This window comes from Camelina sativa, chromosome 15 (genome assembly GCF_030686135.1).
Source record: "Camelina sativa cultivar CO46 ecotype springtype chromosome 15, ASM3068613v1".
Lineage (NCBI taxonomy): Eukaryota > Viridiplantae > Streptophyta > Magnoliopsida > Brassicales > Brassicaceae > Camelina > Camelina sativa.
The window spans coordinates 28,532,513-28,551,589 of record NC_141894.1 but is presented as its reverse complement, the minus strand read 5'-3'; the positions used below and the strand labels follow the sequence as shown (position 1 = coordinate 28,551,589).

General features: G+C 33.2%; 2 protein-coding genes, 1 long non-coding RNA gene and 1 pseudogene across 12 annotated transcripts; 1 reads left to right on the top strand and 3 right to left on the bottom strand.

Annotated features, from left to right (window-relative positions):
* Window positions 1-7,635: 7,635 nt before the first annotated feature.
* On the bottom strand, window positions 7,636-8,653 carry LOC147927256 (uncharacterized). Its single transcript, XR_015581753.1, has 2 exons — window positions 8,337-8,653; window positions 7,636-8,245 (listed from the first exon to the last, which is right to left on the bottom strand). It is a non-coding gene; the product is annotated as an uncharacterized LOC147927256 (long non-coding RNA).
* A 558-nt stretch (window positions 8,654-9,211) lies between these two features.
* LOC147927255 (auxin-responsive protein IAA13-like) lies at window positions 9,212-12,943 on the bottom strand. Of its 10 annotated transcripts, none has more exons than XR_015581749.1 (12): window positions 12,573-12,816; window positions 12,350-12,475; window positions 12,141-12,194; window positions 11,893-12,006; window positions 11,669-11,724; window positions 11,543-11,575; window positions 11,316-11,391; window positions 11,090-11,161; window positions 10,527-10,719; window positions 9,836-10,246; window positions 9,697-9,758; window positions 9,212-9,603 (listed from the first exon to the last, which is right to left on the bottom strand). XR_015581749.1 is itself a non-coding variant. In XM_087487650.1 (12 exons), exons 1-12 carry the CDS (start codon window positions 12,615-12,617, stop codon window positions 9,554-9,556), a joined length of 1,302 nt encoding a protein of 433 aa, XP_087343776.1. In that variant the 5' UTR covers window positions 12,618-12,838; the 3' UTR covers window positions 9,212-9,553. The 10 variants fall into 10 exon arrangements, 6 of the variants coding, with proteins under 6 accessions (XP_087343776.1, XP_087343775.1, XP_087343777.1 ...); XR_015581750.1 differs by having other exon boundaries at window positions 9,836-10,249; window positions 12,573-12,794; XM_087487650.1 differs by having other exon boundaries at window positions 10,527-10,729; window positions 12,573-12,838.
* Window positions 12,944-14,972: 2,029 nt separating this feature from the next.
* LOC104747578 (high mobility group B protein 4) lies at window positions 14,973-16,388 on the top strand. Its single transcript, XM_010469229.3, has 8 exons — window positions 14,973-15,181; window positions 15,294-15,340; window positions 15,443-15,532; window positions 15,635-15,692; window positions 15,770-15,814; window positions 15,911-15,991; window positions 16,086-16,151; window positions 16,250-16,388. Exons 2-8 carry the CDS (start codon window positions 15,294-15,296, stop codon window positions 16,265-16,267), a joined length of 405 nt encoding a protein of 134 aa, XP_010467531.1. The 5' UTR covers window positions 14,973-15,181; the 3' UTR covers window positions 16,268-16,388.
* A 920-nt stretch (window positions 16,389-17,308) lies between these two features.
* LOC147927254 (U1 spliceosomal RNA) lies at window positions 17,309-17,415 on the bottom strand (annotated as a pseudogene).
* Window positions 17,416-19,077: the final 1,662 nt, after the last annotated feature.

Genomic DNA, 19,077 nt, shown 5'->3' with positions numbered 1-19,077 from the left:
AGTTCTTGCTGCAGGGCCAACATCAATTCCCTAAAGCATCAATGATGACATTAACTACTATTTTTTTTTGTGGCAAATAACTACAAAATTCTTCTTACCTTGGTTTCCTTCGTTTTAAAAAGTGGCATGGTAATAATTTCAGTTCGATTGTAATTTTTTATGATTGTACAATTTTAATTTTAATCACAAAATTACTGGACTAACTATTTCATTTTTATATTTCTTTCGTTACTTACAATTCAACTTTTGGTTATAATCGATCGGAAGAAACAATCAAGCTTTCATCAATTAAAAATCTATATATATATATATATATATATATATATATGGTTTGTAATAATAATTGATTTGAAAAAAATTACCTCGAACTCTTATATTTTCTGAAACAATGTGAAATTTTCATATTTTAAGTTTTGAATTACCGTATTTTTTTTAAAAATGATTTGCTTTAAATATTTTTTTGGGTAAACTAAACTTTTAAAATTGAATCAAATTAGTTTTGAGTGCAAACCAAGAACGCTAAAGATTATTAGGTCTAACAGATCCAGACCAATAACTTACTCAGGATAAACACAGAAAATATCAGTTTTAGAACCAAGGATATCAAAAGACATAATCATCACAAATTAAAAACCAATTCAATAACAAAGAAATGGACACAAGATCACCTCCTCATTTGCAATTTAATTAAAAACCATGTTCCAAGCCAAATACATTTCGATGTAAATGTAAGAATTGGATGAAGGAGACTGATTAATGCAAATCAAGAATCTTAAAGATGACTCACTCACGACAAACACATAAAAATTCTCTTATAAAAACAAGGTTATCAGAGACAAGGTTAGCATAAATCAAAAACCCAATCAATCTCAAAGATATATAGACAAAATCATCTTTCGTATTCATTGTGTAAACATGTTATATGTCGTTTGTAATCACCATACTCATTAGTCTTGTTGTGTGAATCTCCACTTCTGTTTGTTTGTTTGCAACTTCCATATATTATTCATTTTTAGATTATTACTGAATATGCTATTTTTGGCTCAACAATTTTTGAATTTGCCATGTGCTTCAGTTTTTTAGATTTTTCATATTTTGTCACTCAAAAGTTAAAACTAGACATTTGGGAAAATGGTTTCACAAAATATATACTACTTAATAGCAAATACTATATCCTAGAAAAGAATGGAACCAAATAAAATCAAATATAATGTGTAAAATTCTGTTTTGAGATATAAGGAATGACAAATTTAAAACGTTTTAAAAAATATGCCAAATTTAAAGCGTTTAAAGAAAAATGCCAAAAACAACTAATTTTTATATATATATGAAGTTGGCTTTTCTCTCTTCTCTTTCCTTCACTTCATCACTTCTTATTTTCAATTTTAACAAATTAATTAATTCACATTATCAAAGTACCATAAAATCTAAATTTAATGCATCAATTAATTCACTCATTTCTGTAATATTTTAATTATTATATAACTTAAACTAAAATTTAAACCAAAAACGAAAAAAAAATTACAACCCAGAAAATATCAAAATAAAATATGAATAGATATTACATAAATATAAAATTAAATATTTCTATCATAACATATAATAATTGTGTAAACATTTGTAAAAAACTAGAAAAAGGGGAAAATAAATCTATCATATATTTATTGGAACAATAATTACTTTAAAGAGTTACAATTATTAGGTAAAAAAAATAAGAGTTTTTTTTTAAAAAACACACAAAAATTTAAAGGGTTTTTAAGTCAAAATGTTATTCAATTCTTGGTGTTAAATTATAAATTCATGTTATCGACTAAAAGTTAGTGTATATTTTTTTTTTCAATTATAGTATAATATAATTAATAATATATGTATATGTATTTAAAACTTGAGACTATGTTTGTTAGTATTCAATTAGAACCAGAAGGATTTGGTTTATATTATTATTTAGAAATCAAAATAATATAAATAATTAAAATAGTTTGAGTGATCTATATTATTTATCGTTTTCAAAATTGAAAATGGTTAAATTTGCTCTAAAAGGTATATCAAAAAAGGAGAAAATATTAATCAAGTGCTCAAAAATTAAAATAATGTATATATTTAAGAGAAATGTATAAGGTTACTTGAAATAAAACTTAGGGTGAGTTACTAGAATATTGCATAAAAGCTTCCTTATTACAAAAGCAACATACAATTGTTTGTAATGACTAGACTAACACATTGTACCTATACTACCCCTGAAACTAGTGTTGAGAAAAAACGTAATTACGGCTAATGCCATTAGAAAAAAAAAAAAAAAACATTGGAAGTTGGGACTAAGTCTACCGATCTTTTGATGGTAGATTTATACACGTGGACTGATTAAAGGTGTACGTCAGATATTTTTGATACACTTAGTTGTAGTCTTGGTACACTTATCGGTCATTGTAGATGGTACACTTAGTTGTAGTGTTGGTACACTTATCGGTGGACGTACATGAAATCGATTCGGTAGATTAAGTTGGTAGAGGAATTTCCCTTTGATGATAGACTTTTGTTTTTAGCGCGTGTAGCGGCAAACGTAAAAGGGTGGGAAGATATTTATGGTAGACTAATGGCCTGTTGCGACAGATTTTTGCGACAGCCTTCTCTCCTTACAGATATTTTTGGTATACTTGTTTGTTTTTTTGAAATAGTTTTCGGAGTGTGATGGTAGGTTTCTTGTCCGTGGTAGATTTAGTAAGCATTTTTGACAGCTGTAAAGTCTTACCAGAATAACACGAATTTGTTTGAGCTGTCAAAGACAGTCTAGCGTTGCGATAGACTTATTGGAGATAGATCTAAACACGTTTGCTGTTCTTCCGATCTATGGTGTTCATGTAATAACGTTTGTAGCAGACGTCTTTTTCCTACTCTGTTTCGTTAATCTTTCCTCTGGGTTCATCCATGGAAGAGCTAGATATTTGTTCGAAAATCTATATAACTCACTTTTTATAGGTTTTTAATTTAGAAATCAGATGTTGAGATGAAAATCTATAATAGTTGAATAAAAAACCCACAAGTGAAACCAAAAAAATAGACATAAGTCGTAAAAAAATAAAGTGAGGCAGGGAAAATTAGGGTTTTCAGTCGTATGTTAGAGGTAGAAGACGAGGATATTCTGGTAATTTCGGGTTCATTAAACCTAAAATCGAACGTGTACGTACATATAAACGTGTACGTACATATGAACGCATACGTACATAATGTTCTTGAGATAGAGTACGTACATAACGTTCTTTTTCTTAGTGTAGGTCCATAAATCCGTTTTAATGAACGATATTATTGTAATTTTGTAGTCATCTTCAACATATCTTCTTCTATAACCCTAGCTAAAATTGTCGTTGTTGTTCACCGGAAATGGAACAAGTAAGAGATGTTACTAGAAAAAGTAAGAGATGTTACTAGAACAACCTATGTAATTCGTAATTGTTTATTTATCATATTTTCGAGAGGTAATGAACAATAACCATACAAAATTACATTTTAACTATAGAGGGTAATATTTAGATAACATAAATATATAATACTCAGTTCAACTAGGTACAACTAAATATATATTTAGATTTGCATTTATATTTAAAATATGAAAATGATAATTAAGGTTTATAAGAATTTCTAAAACATATTGAACTATTAAAGAACCATGTTTAATCAACAATACAAGAATTTATCACTTTCTAATATATACTATCGTTTTCACATAAAACACTCTTTATAGTATAAGGAAGACTTAGTAAGTGATCACCTCAAATGAAGCAAAAGAGGTGAAACCCAAGTTTTTATGAACATTGTGTTATGAAAACATTGTATATGCTAATTAATACTGATAAATCTTGTGGCCAACTGCTAATTAATAATTTATATTATAGTCCAACTGGAAATACGAAAAAAATGCAAAGTTCAACTATGGATATGAGAGTACAACTGGATAACTATGTATAATTATGTGTATACCAAATAACTTTTTTCTAATATCATGTTGTCTTTGGTTCATTTTACCACAGTGTGATGATTTTAAATGAATATTCCACCGCCAAAATCTATTTTTTATTCGTTTTCACATGATCCATATTGAAATTTTTTTTAATAATTCTACTACAGTTGCACCAAATAGTTCAAGTTATACTGAAATTTTCTACCTAAGTGATCTTGTTATACATATGACCTCACATTCACCCTAAAATTCCATTAATTACAACCAAACAAATCTCTGTCCTTCGTCTCTGTCATAATATTTAAAAAACTATTCTAAGTATTATGGTCAAAGTGTTTTATGGGTCAGACGGTCAGACCATTAATATGCGTACACACTTTCTTTACTCGCAAGTTAGCCCGCCAGCTCAACTACTTGAGCATCTCACAAAGCACAAACATAGGAAAAAAAATCTGCAGTTCTGCATCTCCACCGTTTGAGGAAGAGCATTAAAGATCAAGACCACCAAGAATTTCACCACCAAAGGCATGTAAGTGACAACGTTCGTTAACAGATTAGTGTAATCCATTACTTTAGGAGGTAAGGAACGTTTTTGAGTTGTAAACACAATATTATTTACACCATAACTTTGTTATTTGTTTCTGAAAACATATTTGATCTAAATGCTCATGATTGTAATATTTGAGGAGGATAAAGTATCCACAAATGACATAGTTTCTCGGATCAAAAACAAGAGCAAACTCATAAACAAAAAACCCTTAAGACGATACTATTAGATAAGCGCTTCAAATATTTACAGTGTAGTAAAAAGAAATAAAGAGCATATTGTTGAAAAAAAGAGCTCTAAGCCTGCTGGTTGCTACTGGTAATCTCCCTGAGGATTGGAATCACACTCTTCTTTGTCTCATTCCGAAAATCCCAGATCCAAAACGTATGTCAGATCTTAGACCTATTAGTTTATGCTCAGTGATCTACAAGATTGTTTCAAAAATCCTTGTGCTTAGGCTGAAAAGACATCTACCATCCATTGTCTCTCCTACTCAAGCAGCATTTGTTTCAGAAAGATGGATTTCAGACAATATCTTGATAGCTCATGAAATTGTTCATAGTCTTCACACACATCCAAGGATATCTCAAGAGTTTATGTTGATTAAAACTGACATGTCAAAAGCATATGATAGAGTAGAATGGATTTTTTTGAAGGATATGCTTATCGCTCTTGGATTTAATGAACGTTGGATCTCTTGGGTTATGGCTTGTGTTTCTTCAGTTAGCTATGCAGTGGTAATCAATGGAGAATCCTATGGTTTGATCAAACCGGCTAGGGGCATTAGACAGGGTGATCCTTTATCGCCTTTTCTTTTTGTGTTGTGTACTGAGGCGCTGATTCACTTGTTCAATCAAGCGGCAAGTGAGGATAAAATTTCTGGGATTCAGTTTCATCATTCTGGTCCAGCCATCAATCACTTGCTTTTTGCAGACGATAGCCTCTTCATTTGTAAAGCCAATAGGATTCAATGTGCTGAAATGTTGAATTGCCTTCAGAACTATGAAAAGATATCGGGTCAAATGATAAATAGGCAAAAATCAGCAATTACATTTGGATCAAAGTCAGAGATTCAAGATTGGAATTGGATAAAGAACAAAACAGGGATTAGCTTAGAAGGTGGGGAGGGTAGATATCTTGGTCTTCCTGAATGTTTGAGTGGCTCCAAAAAACAGCTTCTAGGTTTTATCAAGGAGAGACTCCAGTCTAAATTAACTGGTTGGTATGCCAAGAATCTTTCTCAAGGAGGTAAAGAAACTCTTCTAAAGTCTATTGCTTTGGCTTTACCAGTTTATGCAATGTCCTGCTACAAATTGCCTAAGTATACTATCAAGAATCTGATTTCTGTCATGATGGATTACTGGTGGAATAATAATCAAGAAAAAAAAAAATCCATTGGCTAAGCTATGAGAAGATGACTATACCAAAGGTAGATGGTGGTTTTGGTTTTAAAGATTTGGAAATTTTTAATCAAGCGATGCTAGCAAAACAAGCTTGGAGGCTTTTACATGATACAAATTGTCTCTTCTCCAAATTCTTAAAAAGCAGATATTTTCCTTATACTGACTTTCTTGATGCCTCATTTGGAAGAAGCCCTTCTTTTGGGTGGAGGAGTATTCTTTTTGGTAAAGAACTTCTTTCAAATAATCTTCGCCGGGTTATTGGAAATGGTAAAGACACTCTTGTTTGGGTTGATAAGTGGTTATATGATGGTAGCCCTACAAGACCTGTTGGTATTCATTCTCTGATGAATATTGAACTTAAAGTGTCTGATCTTTTCAATCAGCAATCCGGAAAATGGGATGATCATCTCTTAAGTGCTCTTTTTCATCATTCTGAGATAAAAAGCATTAAAGCTATAAAATCTAGGTTAGGTTATAGAGACTCTTTCTGCTGGGGGGAAACAAGGAATGGAATTTACTCAGTGAGCTCTGGTTACAATTTGATGTTTAAAGTGAGAAAAAAGGAAAGTCTGCAGATTGCATGTGCCTGCCCTTCTAGAAATCCAGTCTTAAGAGCTTGTTGGGAGGTGGCTACATCTCCAAAAATTAGAATATTTCTCTGGAAAGCTTTACTTGGAGCTCTTGCTGTTACAGAAAGACTTAGGACTAGAGCAATGAGAATTTTTGATGGTTGTATGATATGTGGTGCAGAGATAGAATCTATCAACCACATTTTGTTCCTCTGTCCTTTCGCAAGACAAGTTTGGGCTCTTTCCAATACTCCATCTCCGTTCTTGGGTTTTGGCAACTCAATTTTTGAAAATATGCATCACGTATTGAGTTTAAAGAGTCAAGGGAACTTTGTTGCAGAACCTAGTTCATCTTTTTCTTGGATTCTGTGGCAATTGTGGAAAAACAGGAATTCCTTACTCTTTCAAGGAGTCTGTTTTTCACCACTTGATGTTGTCCAAAAAGCATGGGAGGCTTCTTCGGAATGGAGTGCAGCGCAGACTCTAAACCGCTGCCACGAGATTGACCCTTCAAACCAGGACGAAAGATGGCTTCCCCCTTTACATGATGAAGTGAAATGTAACATTGGCTTTTCATGGTCCAAAAAGTTTTCATTATCTGGAGCTTCTTGGGTAGTAAGAGATCCTACAGGTAATGTACTCATGCATAGTAGAAGATCCTTTGCCTCTGTCAATTCTGTCTTTGAAGCTAAAATCAAGAGTTGGGAGTGGGCTTTAGAGAGTATGACAAGCTTGCATTTCGCGAATGTGACTTTTGCCGCGTCTACTTTCGAAATTATTCAAGCTATACATGACCCAAGTCATTGGCCATCAATTGTAAGCTTCATCTCTCCCCTCATCTTATATAGTAAAGGGAAACCATTTTGGTTTCTTAGCTTTGAACCTTTAAAAAGCAATTCGGGAGCTATGATGATTGCAAAAAGTGTCACTCTGGACTTGAGATTATCTTCTTACGTAGCTTCTGGTAAGCCTATGTGGTTGAAAGGTTTTTTTGATCATGAGCAAAGCATGATTTTTAATTCTTTGCATTAGTATTTTCCTTTTGCTCTTCTTCCAGAAATTTCTTATATTATTTCTCTTATCTAGTGTTAATAGTAAAATTTTTTTGTTTTTCATCGTTAGAATGGTTTATATTCTGACTTTCAGAAAAAAACAAATCTAGAAGACTTTTTGATTCTAAAGCGGTGATTATCTTGGTTTCTTAATCTTTTCTCTTCCTTCCTTAGAAGTTTTGACTCAGTTCCCACAAAAAAGTCTTATCTTCTTTGACCTTCTTCTCTCCTTATCTCATATTTTCTAGTCCTATTTTAACTTATTCCCTCTTAGTCACCCATATATATTACCACCCTCTCTCGCTTCTCTTTCCTTAGTAGTTACCCTTTCTCTCGTTTTTTATTTATCTATCATGGCTGATGAACTTTGGAATGATCTTCAATATATGGTTCTTGGTCGTGATGATCCGGAACTGTTTATTCCTAGTTCAGCTTATGATAGTGCTCTGGCAAGGAATAGACGCAGCCTTATTGGGCGTCTGCTTAACCCTACTCTCCAAGACCGTGGGCGTGTCTTAACTGCCCTACCTGCTCAATGGGAGCTTTACGACAGGGTGCACGGTCGAATTCTGGATGATAGTTATGTTCAATTCAGGTTTAGTTCAGAGAGTGACTTAGCCTCTGTTCTCAGAAGGGGACCCTGGGTGTTTGAAAAATGGTTTGTTGCTCTTCAAAGGTGGGAAGACTTTCCTGGAGAGGATTTCCTTACATCTATTGACCTGTGGGTTCAAATCAGAGAAAGGTCAGATTTGAAACTGGAGAAAGAGCCATGATAGGTTTTGAGTATGAAAAACTCAAAAAAGTATGCACCAACTGTTGTTGCTTCAATCACGACTTGGCTCACTGTCCGTATCTTGCTCCTCCGGCTTTTGATGATGATTACCTCGATGTTCCTCTGGCTCCTGGTCAGGAAGAAGAAGTGTTATCCGTTCACAACAGCTGTAATGGAGACATTAAATCAGATCAGAGCTCCGCAATCTCTTCCTATTCCCCTATCTCTCAGCCGCCGAGACCTGCTTCTCCAGCGCCGAATCTTGAGGAGTTTTTAGCTGCTAACCCTCTCCAATGTTTCCCGTCTTCAAGTTCAGCCTCCATCAAAATCTCATCAGATTCTCTGTTTTCTAAAACTGGAAATCCAAAAGAAAATTATGAAATTGGTGAGAGCTCAAAGAGGAAAAAAGGGAAACAGGTGCACATGGAGACTGATAGGAACACACGTCAATGCAGAAAGGATCCAGGACTGAGGTTCTATCCGGTTTTACCATAAACCTCTAAGGAAAATGATTAACAAGTCAGGAATCTCAGGAACTAATAGCCTTTATTTCTGAGATTCTTCTTTTTGGTTTAATCCTTTTGTAAGATGTGTCTTGCTTTAGTTTTTTTTATGTTGACAATGGTGTTTGGTTCACCTCTTGGTGCCTTGGCTATGGTTATTTTGATGAAGGTAAAGGTCGTGGAAGAAATTCATGAAGACCTTTGATGACTGTTTTTTGAAGATGATGTGGTGAGATGTAAGGTTCTGTCATTCCTCTTTACTTATGAAGTATGCTTTAAGACCGGCTGCAATGAATTACATTGTTTTGATGGTCTTAATGAGAGAGTGATGAAGACAGACTTACTTCACTAGCATCTACCTTATTTTAGCAGTTATGTTGTAGTTTAAATCTGCTGTGTTTCCAAGCTTGTTGTAATAACTTGACTCTCCAACTTGGTTTCTTCTCTGATGAATGTAACAGTATAAGCTCATATATAAGATGAACTTTTTGGAAAAAAAAAAAAGCCTGCTGGTTTAATCGCAACCGCAAATTAAAAAAAAAAAAGACAGCCCAAAAAAAAGAAACCTAAAGACAACCACAGAAAAGGAAAAAAACCATTAGAAGAACCAAGATAAATACACAAACTGGATATAAAGATCAATCTAGCTTATGCTTCTTCTCCCTTATGTCTTGCTTCATAAGTATACTACTAGACTTGCAAAAAAAACCCAAAATATAAAACCTGTAACAGCGTATTGTCGAAAAAGAGCTCTAAGCCTGCTGGTTTCGTTGTCTCTCTTTCGGTTCTTGATGTCTTGCAGCTGCATATATTAACATGTTTCAGTCAATCCAACCTTTTCATCCCATCTTTTCAACAAACAATAAGAGACATCAAGACAAAATAGTTTACATACCGAGTCCATTAGCTTCAGAGGTTTTCATCACTCTAAGCCTTTTCACCGAGGTGATGAACATTCTAAAAAGATGACGAAAACATTTTAGATCATTGAAACACATTTATCAGATAGAAGAGATAATAAAACATTCTACTACCTCCAAGGAACATCGCCAACAAGCATCCAGTCTCCTTCCTTATCTTCATAAGTAAGTACAAACTCAGACGATCCATCCAAAAGCCTCAACGGTTTAGTGAACTGACCAGTTAACCCGATAGTGCCCGGATTAGTGCGAAAGAACATATCTTCTAGTGTTTGGGCCAAATTCTCGTAAGAAGAATGAGCATTCAAATCAACTTTTCTTCCAATAGCAACTCCATCCATGTTCACCTTAATAAACCCAAGTTGCACTTTCCCATTCACTTTCTTTGTCACATCTTTAGGCTGATGATCATCATTCACTTTCTTCTTACCAGCTTCTTCTTCTTCTCTTGCCGACTTTGTAGCTTGGTTATTAACCAAACTGTTCATCCTATGTGACCCAATAGGAGGCCATCCCACAACTTGACTGCTACAAACAAAGCAAACATATCAGTCAGGACTTGTTCCTATATCCAAATTCAAGAACAACCAAGAACAGATTCAGCTAATCAAGATTCCTAATTCCAAAAACAGAGCCCTTGTTCCTACATCAAGAATACACTAAATCTTTCTGAATGATTGAGCTAGAGCTCTTTAACAACAGCTAAACACACTAAAGAGTCTTTAAGAAACTCCTAAACAAACTCTGTTCCGAGAAGAATAACAATTTCACATCAAACACTTGATTTAGTTGAAAAAAAACGAACCTTGAACGAGGAGGAGATGAACCAGCATGAGAAGCAGAGTCAGCAGCACGTTTAGAGCCAACAGAAGGAAAATCCTTAGCAGTCAAAAGCCTACCACGCTCTCCCCACGCGCCACCACCTGATTTACCAGCAATCTTGGCCGCCGTTCCACCGCCGAGACTCAGCCCAAGACCAAGCTCAAGCTCACTCTCACCTTTCCCCATCTCAAGTTCAGTAATCATCAGAGACAGACAACAACAACAACAACAACAACAACAGAAACACAAAAAGAAAGAGCCCTAAGAATCCAAAATCAACACAAAAGAGAGAGTCTTTTGAGAGTCAAGAACGCAGAGCAGAGAGAGAGCAAAAGAAAAAACCTGGGAAAGCAGACAAAGAAAGAAAGAGAGAGAGAGAGAGGGAGAAGGAAACAAGAAAACAAACAAACAGAAAGAGACAGAGAGAGGATTTTAAGGGTTTCTTGAAATCTGAAAGAGAGAGTTTTTGAAGAAGAAGAAAGAGAGAAAGAGAGAAAGAGAGAGAGGATTAAGCACACAACTTATCTTGTATATCTAAAGCCATACCAGGTCATCCTTTATCTTGTATATCGCTGGCTCATCTGTTTCTCCAACCCTATGGTGTACAAGAATACCAGCCTGGGACAAAGAAGATAGGTGAAGAACATACTAATGAAAGTAACAGAGGTGACTAATTGAACAAACAAGCTATCATCTGATTATGTAAAGGAGTGTAAGCAATTAACATCTGCAGATTTGAAGGTTTAAAGGAGAGAGCAAGACAAGTATATACCTTCAAATGGCCTCTTTCGTGGAAGACCCATTTGCTAAGTTTAGTCACAAACTGTTCATTGCCAGATTTTTCGTATCTGGAAAAGTGTTGAATAAGATCAGTTAATGTTATTTCAAAACGTATTGTGACATCTATCATAGTATCTTTGACAAAAGAATCCTTAAATCTGTGTAGTTACGTATCATTCGAACTACAAGTTTCACTTGACGAACTATGTGTCTACTTACTGATTCTGACTCCCTGCTTTCTGGACACCAGATCTGATTAACATGTCTCGTGCAAACCAAACTATGAATCAGAAACATCCATAGGCATAAAATTAGTTGGAGGAATACCATCGAACATTTGCTCACCTATCACTAAACAACTGCAAAGAGCCTGAGATCACAACCCTAGCATTGTTCCTAGCCTGCAGTTACAAATATCAAAATATGAGAATGAGAGCTCAAGGCAGTGAATAAAAATACTGTTCAGAAGAAGAGCGCTAACAGCAGCCAAAAAACATGATAGTTCAGGCTTCACAAGAACATCGAATTATCCAGGGGTACATATATCTGGTAGAAGAAGAGAGACAAACCTGCATGACCGAGACTAGCGAAATTGCAGACCCAGTGAGCTGAGGAGGACTAGACAACTTCGAGCTTGGGTTAGCAGAATAAGCTGAGGGAGAGGCTGAAAGAACTTTGAAAACCTAGTAATAGAGTACGAGGCATAGATTAGCACAATTTATTTCCCACATCAAGGCATAGCTATTCATAAGAAACATTAATATTGTAAATCTACTCAATGGAACAAACAGGTATCTTCTTCATTCCTTCAACTTACCAGACTGTTGGTAGGGTTCAACGAATGTGCAACTCCTCTGAAGAGAACGGGAGCCTGTAATTCATAAACCAAACACAAAAATGAACTTAGTTCTCACTAATCAGAAACCCCCAAAACCCCAAATTTTCAAACATTATCTTAAATCCAAAACCATCAGAGACAATTGTGAGCATTAGCGACACAACTCAGCTAGAAAGCAAGGAAGGTACCTCGATTTTGGCTTTTCCTAAGATGACATCAGATTTCACTAAATCGTCGGCAGCAATCAAGGTGTGGTTGCCGTCAACATCAAAGACGGAGAAGCTAGTATGATCAATAAGCATAGCTGAAGAATCCTAAGAAAACAAACAGCTAATAAATCAATAATCCTAGGTCGCATTTTGTTCCCACAAAAAAAAAAAAAAAGATAAATCCACGTTCTGAGGAACCAACCTCATCGAAATCAACCCCACACTCTGTGACAATGCCCCGAATCATATCAGACGCAGGGACGAATCTTGGCCGGAACGGGAATCTGAAAAAGCTTGATGTCTCTTACAACCACCTCACCGGACTTATCCTCATGGATTTATGCAGAGGCGAGAAGCTAGAGATGTTGATACTCTCTAACAACTTCTTCTTCGGTCCAATCCCAGAAGAGCTTGGTATAGAAGTAATTTACAAACTTTTATTTGTTATTCTAGTAAGTCGAAAATCTCAACGTGTTAGTCTAGTAATAAACCTACTTTTATGTAATATTCTAGGTAATTTCCCTAAAACTTATTAGAGAAAACTTATTCTGAACATCACACACCCAAAAAAAATAGTGAAAAATACTAAGAAAAAATTGAGAAAGGTATTTGTAAGAAAGAAACAATTATAATAGTAGTGACAGATTGTAGATTGTAGATTGTAGAATTTTAATTAAAATTTTAAAAGAATTATTTTTGGATAAATACACATATTTAAAAGTTAGAATAATCTTATGAGGTTGTAGATTTAGTAGAACCAAAATAAAAGAACGCTATATAGAAGCATAGTAGACTATACATATTTCAAAGTAGAAAAAGTTATATATGTAAACATAATTTTTTTTATCAAACAATTAAGATAAAAATGTAATATTTGATGTTATAATATAATGCTTATGGATAGAAACGAGTCCAATAATGAGATTCATTACTAGGAAGCAAAATTTATATGTATTACAATACTCTCAAAGAAACTTCATGACAAATGGTGGGTACATTCTCTAAGACTTTTTTTACGTCTACGTTAGTAAGTGATGATCACTCAACCAATAAAAAAAAAAAAATATTGGAAGATGAAAAATAGTTATGATATGTCTTCATAATCGATATACTATAAGTAAAATAATAGAATGTGAAAAGAGAGTATATGCAAGAAATGACGAGTGTATACCGGAAAATATGGTTAAAAACTAATTAATTGTGAAAATATTGAAAAATGTTATAATTATATTCAACAATTCGTATTAATAATAATAAAAAAATTATAATCCCTAACAACGCGCGGGTTATAAATCTAGTGCCACTATAAAAAAAGAAAAAAAGTCTCTTGCTCATATATGATTCTACATTTTTAGTTCTAATCTCAAAATGTTTGGAATACCCATTTATTTTTAACTTTTTCTTTATTTGCACAAATTTACAATTCAGCTTTTGGCCATAATCGATTGGAGAAAACCGGTAACAGTCAAGCTTTTGTCAATTAAAATTGTTCTACTAACTAGGAGATACCCCGTGCTTTAAGCACGGATCAACATTTTTTTAAAAATTTCTAATATAATAATAAAATTTATTGTTACATATTTTTAAAAATATTTTTTTTTGAGATAATATTTATTTTTAATTGTTCTGTAAATCTATTAGTCTATTTTTTTATTAACTTATATTACAGTTTTATATTGTTTGTTTCTTGTATTTGATTCATTATTTTGTGAAATATAAAGTAGTAATTTTAATATTATAATTGTGAGCAAATAAAAATTATTAATTTATTATCTATATAAATTTAGTTTTACCATCCCGCCAATGTAGAAATTAAAACATACATTTTTCATAGATTAATTAATATATTTTCGTTTTTTAAAAATTCAAATCACAACAAATGCAGAAAAAATTCTGTACTTTATTAATCATAAATATTATATAAAAATTCCAAACAATTTGTAAATAAAATAAAATAAAGATGATAGGAGAATCATATTTTGAAATTTTAACAAAATTTTCGAAATTTAGTTATTAAAAACAAATTATATTGTATATTTGGATATAAAATCTTAGTTTTTAAAATTCTGATTGGTTTATTTATTTAAAAAAAAATATTTAGTAATTCGTCCATAATTTATTAGAGAGAGAAAATATATTTTTCTAAATTTTTTTATATTTTATCTGTGAGTGTTTTTTTTTAAAAAAAATTAATTATATTTAATTAATTAATTAATTAAGCTTAATTAAAATTTTCTAGTGGCAATTGAATGTAATTTTTTACCCATTTTAAGGTTAATTTTATATTTGTACTTCCCAATTAATATAGTAGGATATATTTTTGTAAAAATAACTGATTTTTTTAAAAATACCTCCAAATTTTATATAATTTGGAACTAATGTGAATTGTTAGTTTTTAAGCTTTAAAATTACCATATTACATATTTAAGCAAATCATTTTAAGATTGTTTTTTAAAATCTTTTTTGGTCAAACAAAGCTTTATAAATGTACTTAAAAGGGATGAGATCTGCAAAACTCAAGTACACGTGTAATATGAACGGTCAAGATTCGAAGAGAGCACCAATCCATTATTCCCGTCCGTTGCTCTTCCTTCTCCCCCTTACGTGTCAAATTATTTCCGCTCTTCCACGAAAAAAATCCCGCCACTGTGCAAAATTTTCAATCTCTTTTTACATTAAAAAATTAAAAATATAGTAATATTTTATCATCATAAAAGCCCCCAGCAAATAAAAACAAAAACCCTATTACTCAACACTAGTCATACGCTCTCTCTTCTCTCTTCGTCAAACAAAAAAAAAAGAACCCTAAAGGTAAAAAAAAAAAAAAACTCGCTCCTACCGTTTCGCCCAAACTCAGTCCCGAGTCAATCCGATTCTCTTACTAACGATTCTTCTTCGTTTTTTTGTTTCTCTTCCATCGCAGATGAAAGGCGGCGAATCCAAAGCTGAATCGACGAGCACTGATCAGAGGTTTTTTTTTCATCTTCTCAAACTCTTCCTCGTTTCCTCTGTTACATCTGAGATCCAGATCTTCAGATTTCTGATTTTCTCGTTTTTTATTTTATTTCGTAGACTCAAAACCAGAGGTAGGAAGCCTGGGAAGAAGACTAAGAAGGATCCAAATCAGCCTAAGAGACCTCCAAGTGCTTTCTTCGTATTCCTGTAAGTAATCTCACGAATCTCCTCCTTCCGATTTTTGAATTTTTTCGAATTGATTTGAATTTTATCAAATTTTCTCAACTGATTCTTTGTTGTTGATCTAAGTGAGGATTTCCGAAAAGAGTTCAACACTGCGAATCCCAATAACAAATCCGTCGCTACTGTAAGTACATTTCTCCGTGATTTCTGGAAATTTTCTCAGATCTGTAATCTCAAACCTAGTTTTCGTGCGTATATTAGGTTGGTAAGGCGGCTGGAGCTAGATGGAAGTCTATGACTGAGGAAGTGAGTAGTTGTGGCTATTCTAATGCTTGATTTGTATAATTAGGTTTTTGTGGATCTGTATTCAAAACTTTGTGGCTGTTTGAATCTGTATTACAGGATAAAGCTCCTTATGTCGCCAAGGCTGAGAGCAGGAAGACTGAGTATCTCAAGACTATGCAACAGTACAACATGAAACTGGTATGAATTTGTCATTGATAGCTTTCACTTTGGGGAGAGACTGTTGTTTCTTATAGTTGCTAAGTAGTTTTATTATTGTGTGAATATTGTTTAGGCTAGTGGAACCAATAGAGGTGAAGAGGATGACAAGTCTGAAGTGGATGAAGCAGGGAGCGAAGAGGTTTTTTACTGAGACTTTTTAACTACTATTGTTTTGGTATGTTTTACATGTATTATGATGTATGACATTGTGTTCTCTTGGATTTTTTTGCTTTGCAGGAGGAAGATGATGATTGAGGCATCTAGGTCTTGCCATTGACTTGACTCAGATTTGAGATTGTAAACTTTCTTAGATTATGAACCAAAAACTAAAACTATGGTTATGCTTTGTGTTTGTGATATTGAACCTCATTTGCTATTGCTATGTGTTTTTTAGGCCAGTGTTTAGGGATAATATCACTTGACTGCTATATTTTCCCCCTTTTCCTTATTTTCACTAGGATTCATGTGTTTCAACTTTTCGTGTGTGGTATTGGTTATTTAGTATCAGCTTTATATCTACCTATTATACTTATTGTTGACTTCTGTTTCTACTTGTCACTGATTTTGTCATCTTGTGGTATTTGACTCTTATGACTGTGGAAAGCTTAAACTTATCTGGCTTTTCCTAAGGGAATATTTGATCCAACTTTTGATTGGGACAGAATCTTCTTTGCTGGATTGGATCGTACGCCATGATACAATCTATCTGTCTGTTTGCTTTTGAGCTTTTGGCATTATGTTGGAGTCTATTATTCATTGTTATTTCTTGTGTGGTAAATCGCTGCTTGTTAGGGTGAGTATCAATTTTGAAGAAATTTCCTGAATATTGCTTTCAAATTTCTTATAATATATTTAGGAAATCTACGAATTCCATTTTTATTGTTTGGATCTTCCTTTTGAACACGTAGAGTCTAGAAGAGTCGATGTGATTTGTGGTTTGGTTTGTTTGTGGTTTTTATTTTATTAAAATATGTTTTGTTTTCTTTTGTTAAACACAAATTCTGTTTGAATTGATTTGATTTTTGAGTTGGAGTCAGTTTAGTTTTACTATAGGTACGATAGTTCAATAACAAGAAAATTTCAAATTAGTAATGAATATGAATTTATACAGTAGGCATTACGATTTCAACTGATTTTTATAATACATATAATTTAAAAATGCAATTTTAATAATATAAACCATGGGTTCTTTGTTTGGGTTTGAGTTGGTTTCGGTTTTCATGTCATTAACTAGTAAAATCATTTTATTTTTCGGGACTATAGTCAAAATTTTGGTTGGTTTTTTTTTAATTTATTTAAGGGGCTGTGCGAACGCAAACCCCCTGCCACAAATAATGACGTGAGGTCAGTAGCCTAGGCCACTCGTCTTCTTGATCACGAGTTGACCTCGTCCAGGCAAGTAAATTTTGGTTGGTTTTGTTTCGATGTGTTTTCTTTTTCGTGTTTTGTTGTTTATTTGTCCAGTCCTATTGATCTCATCATCAGTACTCATAAGTGTTCCTTAGCCTACCCTTGATCCTAAGTTGTACGCTATTGTGCCTAGTTGGTTAAGACCCATTGTGAATGTAGACACTGTTTAATCATTGGTGAATGGAAAAGTTGTTGTTGAGCAAAAAAAAAAAAAAGTGTTCCTTAGCCTTAGCTGTGGAGTACATCCAAACCTTTGACGTAATGGTAATGGTCTTTGAGCATTCTCGTCATTAGTCATTGTTTGTTTCCTACCCTTCCTTCGATGGTAAACCGCTACTTTTTATCTTCCGGAGAATGTGGTACGAGATGTTTTGGATCACTATCTTAAATAATTGGGCTATATATGAGAAGCCCGATATTATGGTTTTCTAATATACTTTGGTGCCTCTTAGTAGATCTCTATTGATAAGTCTATTTAGATACTTATTAATAAGTCTATTTGGGACCAACCTATAAAGGAACAAAATGATATAAAGTACTATTCCATATTTTTGTGATATGATTAAAGAAGCCGCGAGGAGAGGAAGAATTCGATTGCATGTGAGTCTGATGCGACTTTTAGGAACTGATGTGATCAAAGACAAAATATTATTATGGTCGGCCCCATAGATATTTTAGTTGTGTAAGTTTGGGTTTAGTGCATTTTTTGTTGTAAAGAATACTACTCCTTCCGTTTCATAATATAGGATGTTTAAAACAATTTTTGTTTCATAATATAGAATGTTTTCAAGTTTCTATGTAACTTTTAGATTAATTTAATACTTTATATTATGTAGACTTGTTTGTAATTGGTTAAACTTTTTTCAAGTGGTCATTTTTTAATCTGCGTGTTTTGCTCAAAACATCTTATATTTTAGAAGGGAGGGAATATATAATAGACTTCTTTTTGACAAGTGTGTGCATTTCGAATCAAACCACCCGATTCTACCTGTTTACGGATTAAACTACATTATTTGCATAAGTTCAAACAAATAAAAGTGATACGTTAAAAATGACAAGACCAAACATATTTATAAACCCCTATTCATATACCTCCCCCCATAAGTCGAAAAGAATTAGGACATTCAAGTGAAATTTTCCTATTGTATAATGTTATTAATCTCTTCAATAACTACTCAAAAACCATCCATATCACTGGAATGCGTCATTAGTTTTTTTTGTGTGGTATAAATTTTTTTATCTTACGAGTATTATATATTCAATAAATATAACAAAACAAAAATAGTTCATAAAAGATATTACGACTCTGGATCTCTAAAAAGACGTTGAAAGTAAGCACTAACGTGAATGAATTAAAATTGAACCAATATCATCACTTTGTTTCTACAACATTGTTGCATCGTAGAATAAAAAAAAAATCACTAAATTAAACTACACACACATACATTTGTATGCGTTTATTGTAATTCACCAAAATTCTACACATTCACACTTGACCTAAGAAATTACAATTCTGTCTACTGTGTCCATTCAACGGTATTGATTTGTTGTATTGAGTTTCACAAATCACAATAGTACGTAGTTAGGCACGTAAAAACAAATAAGAATCAGAATGAGCGTTCTAGGTATGCAAAATATAGGGGGGAGTCGTGCCC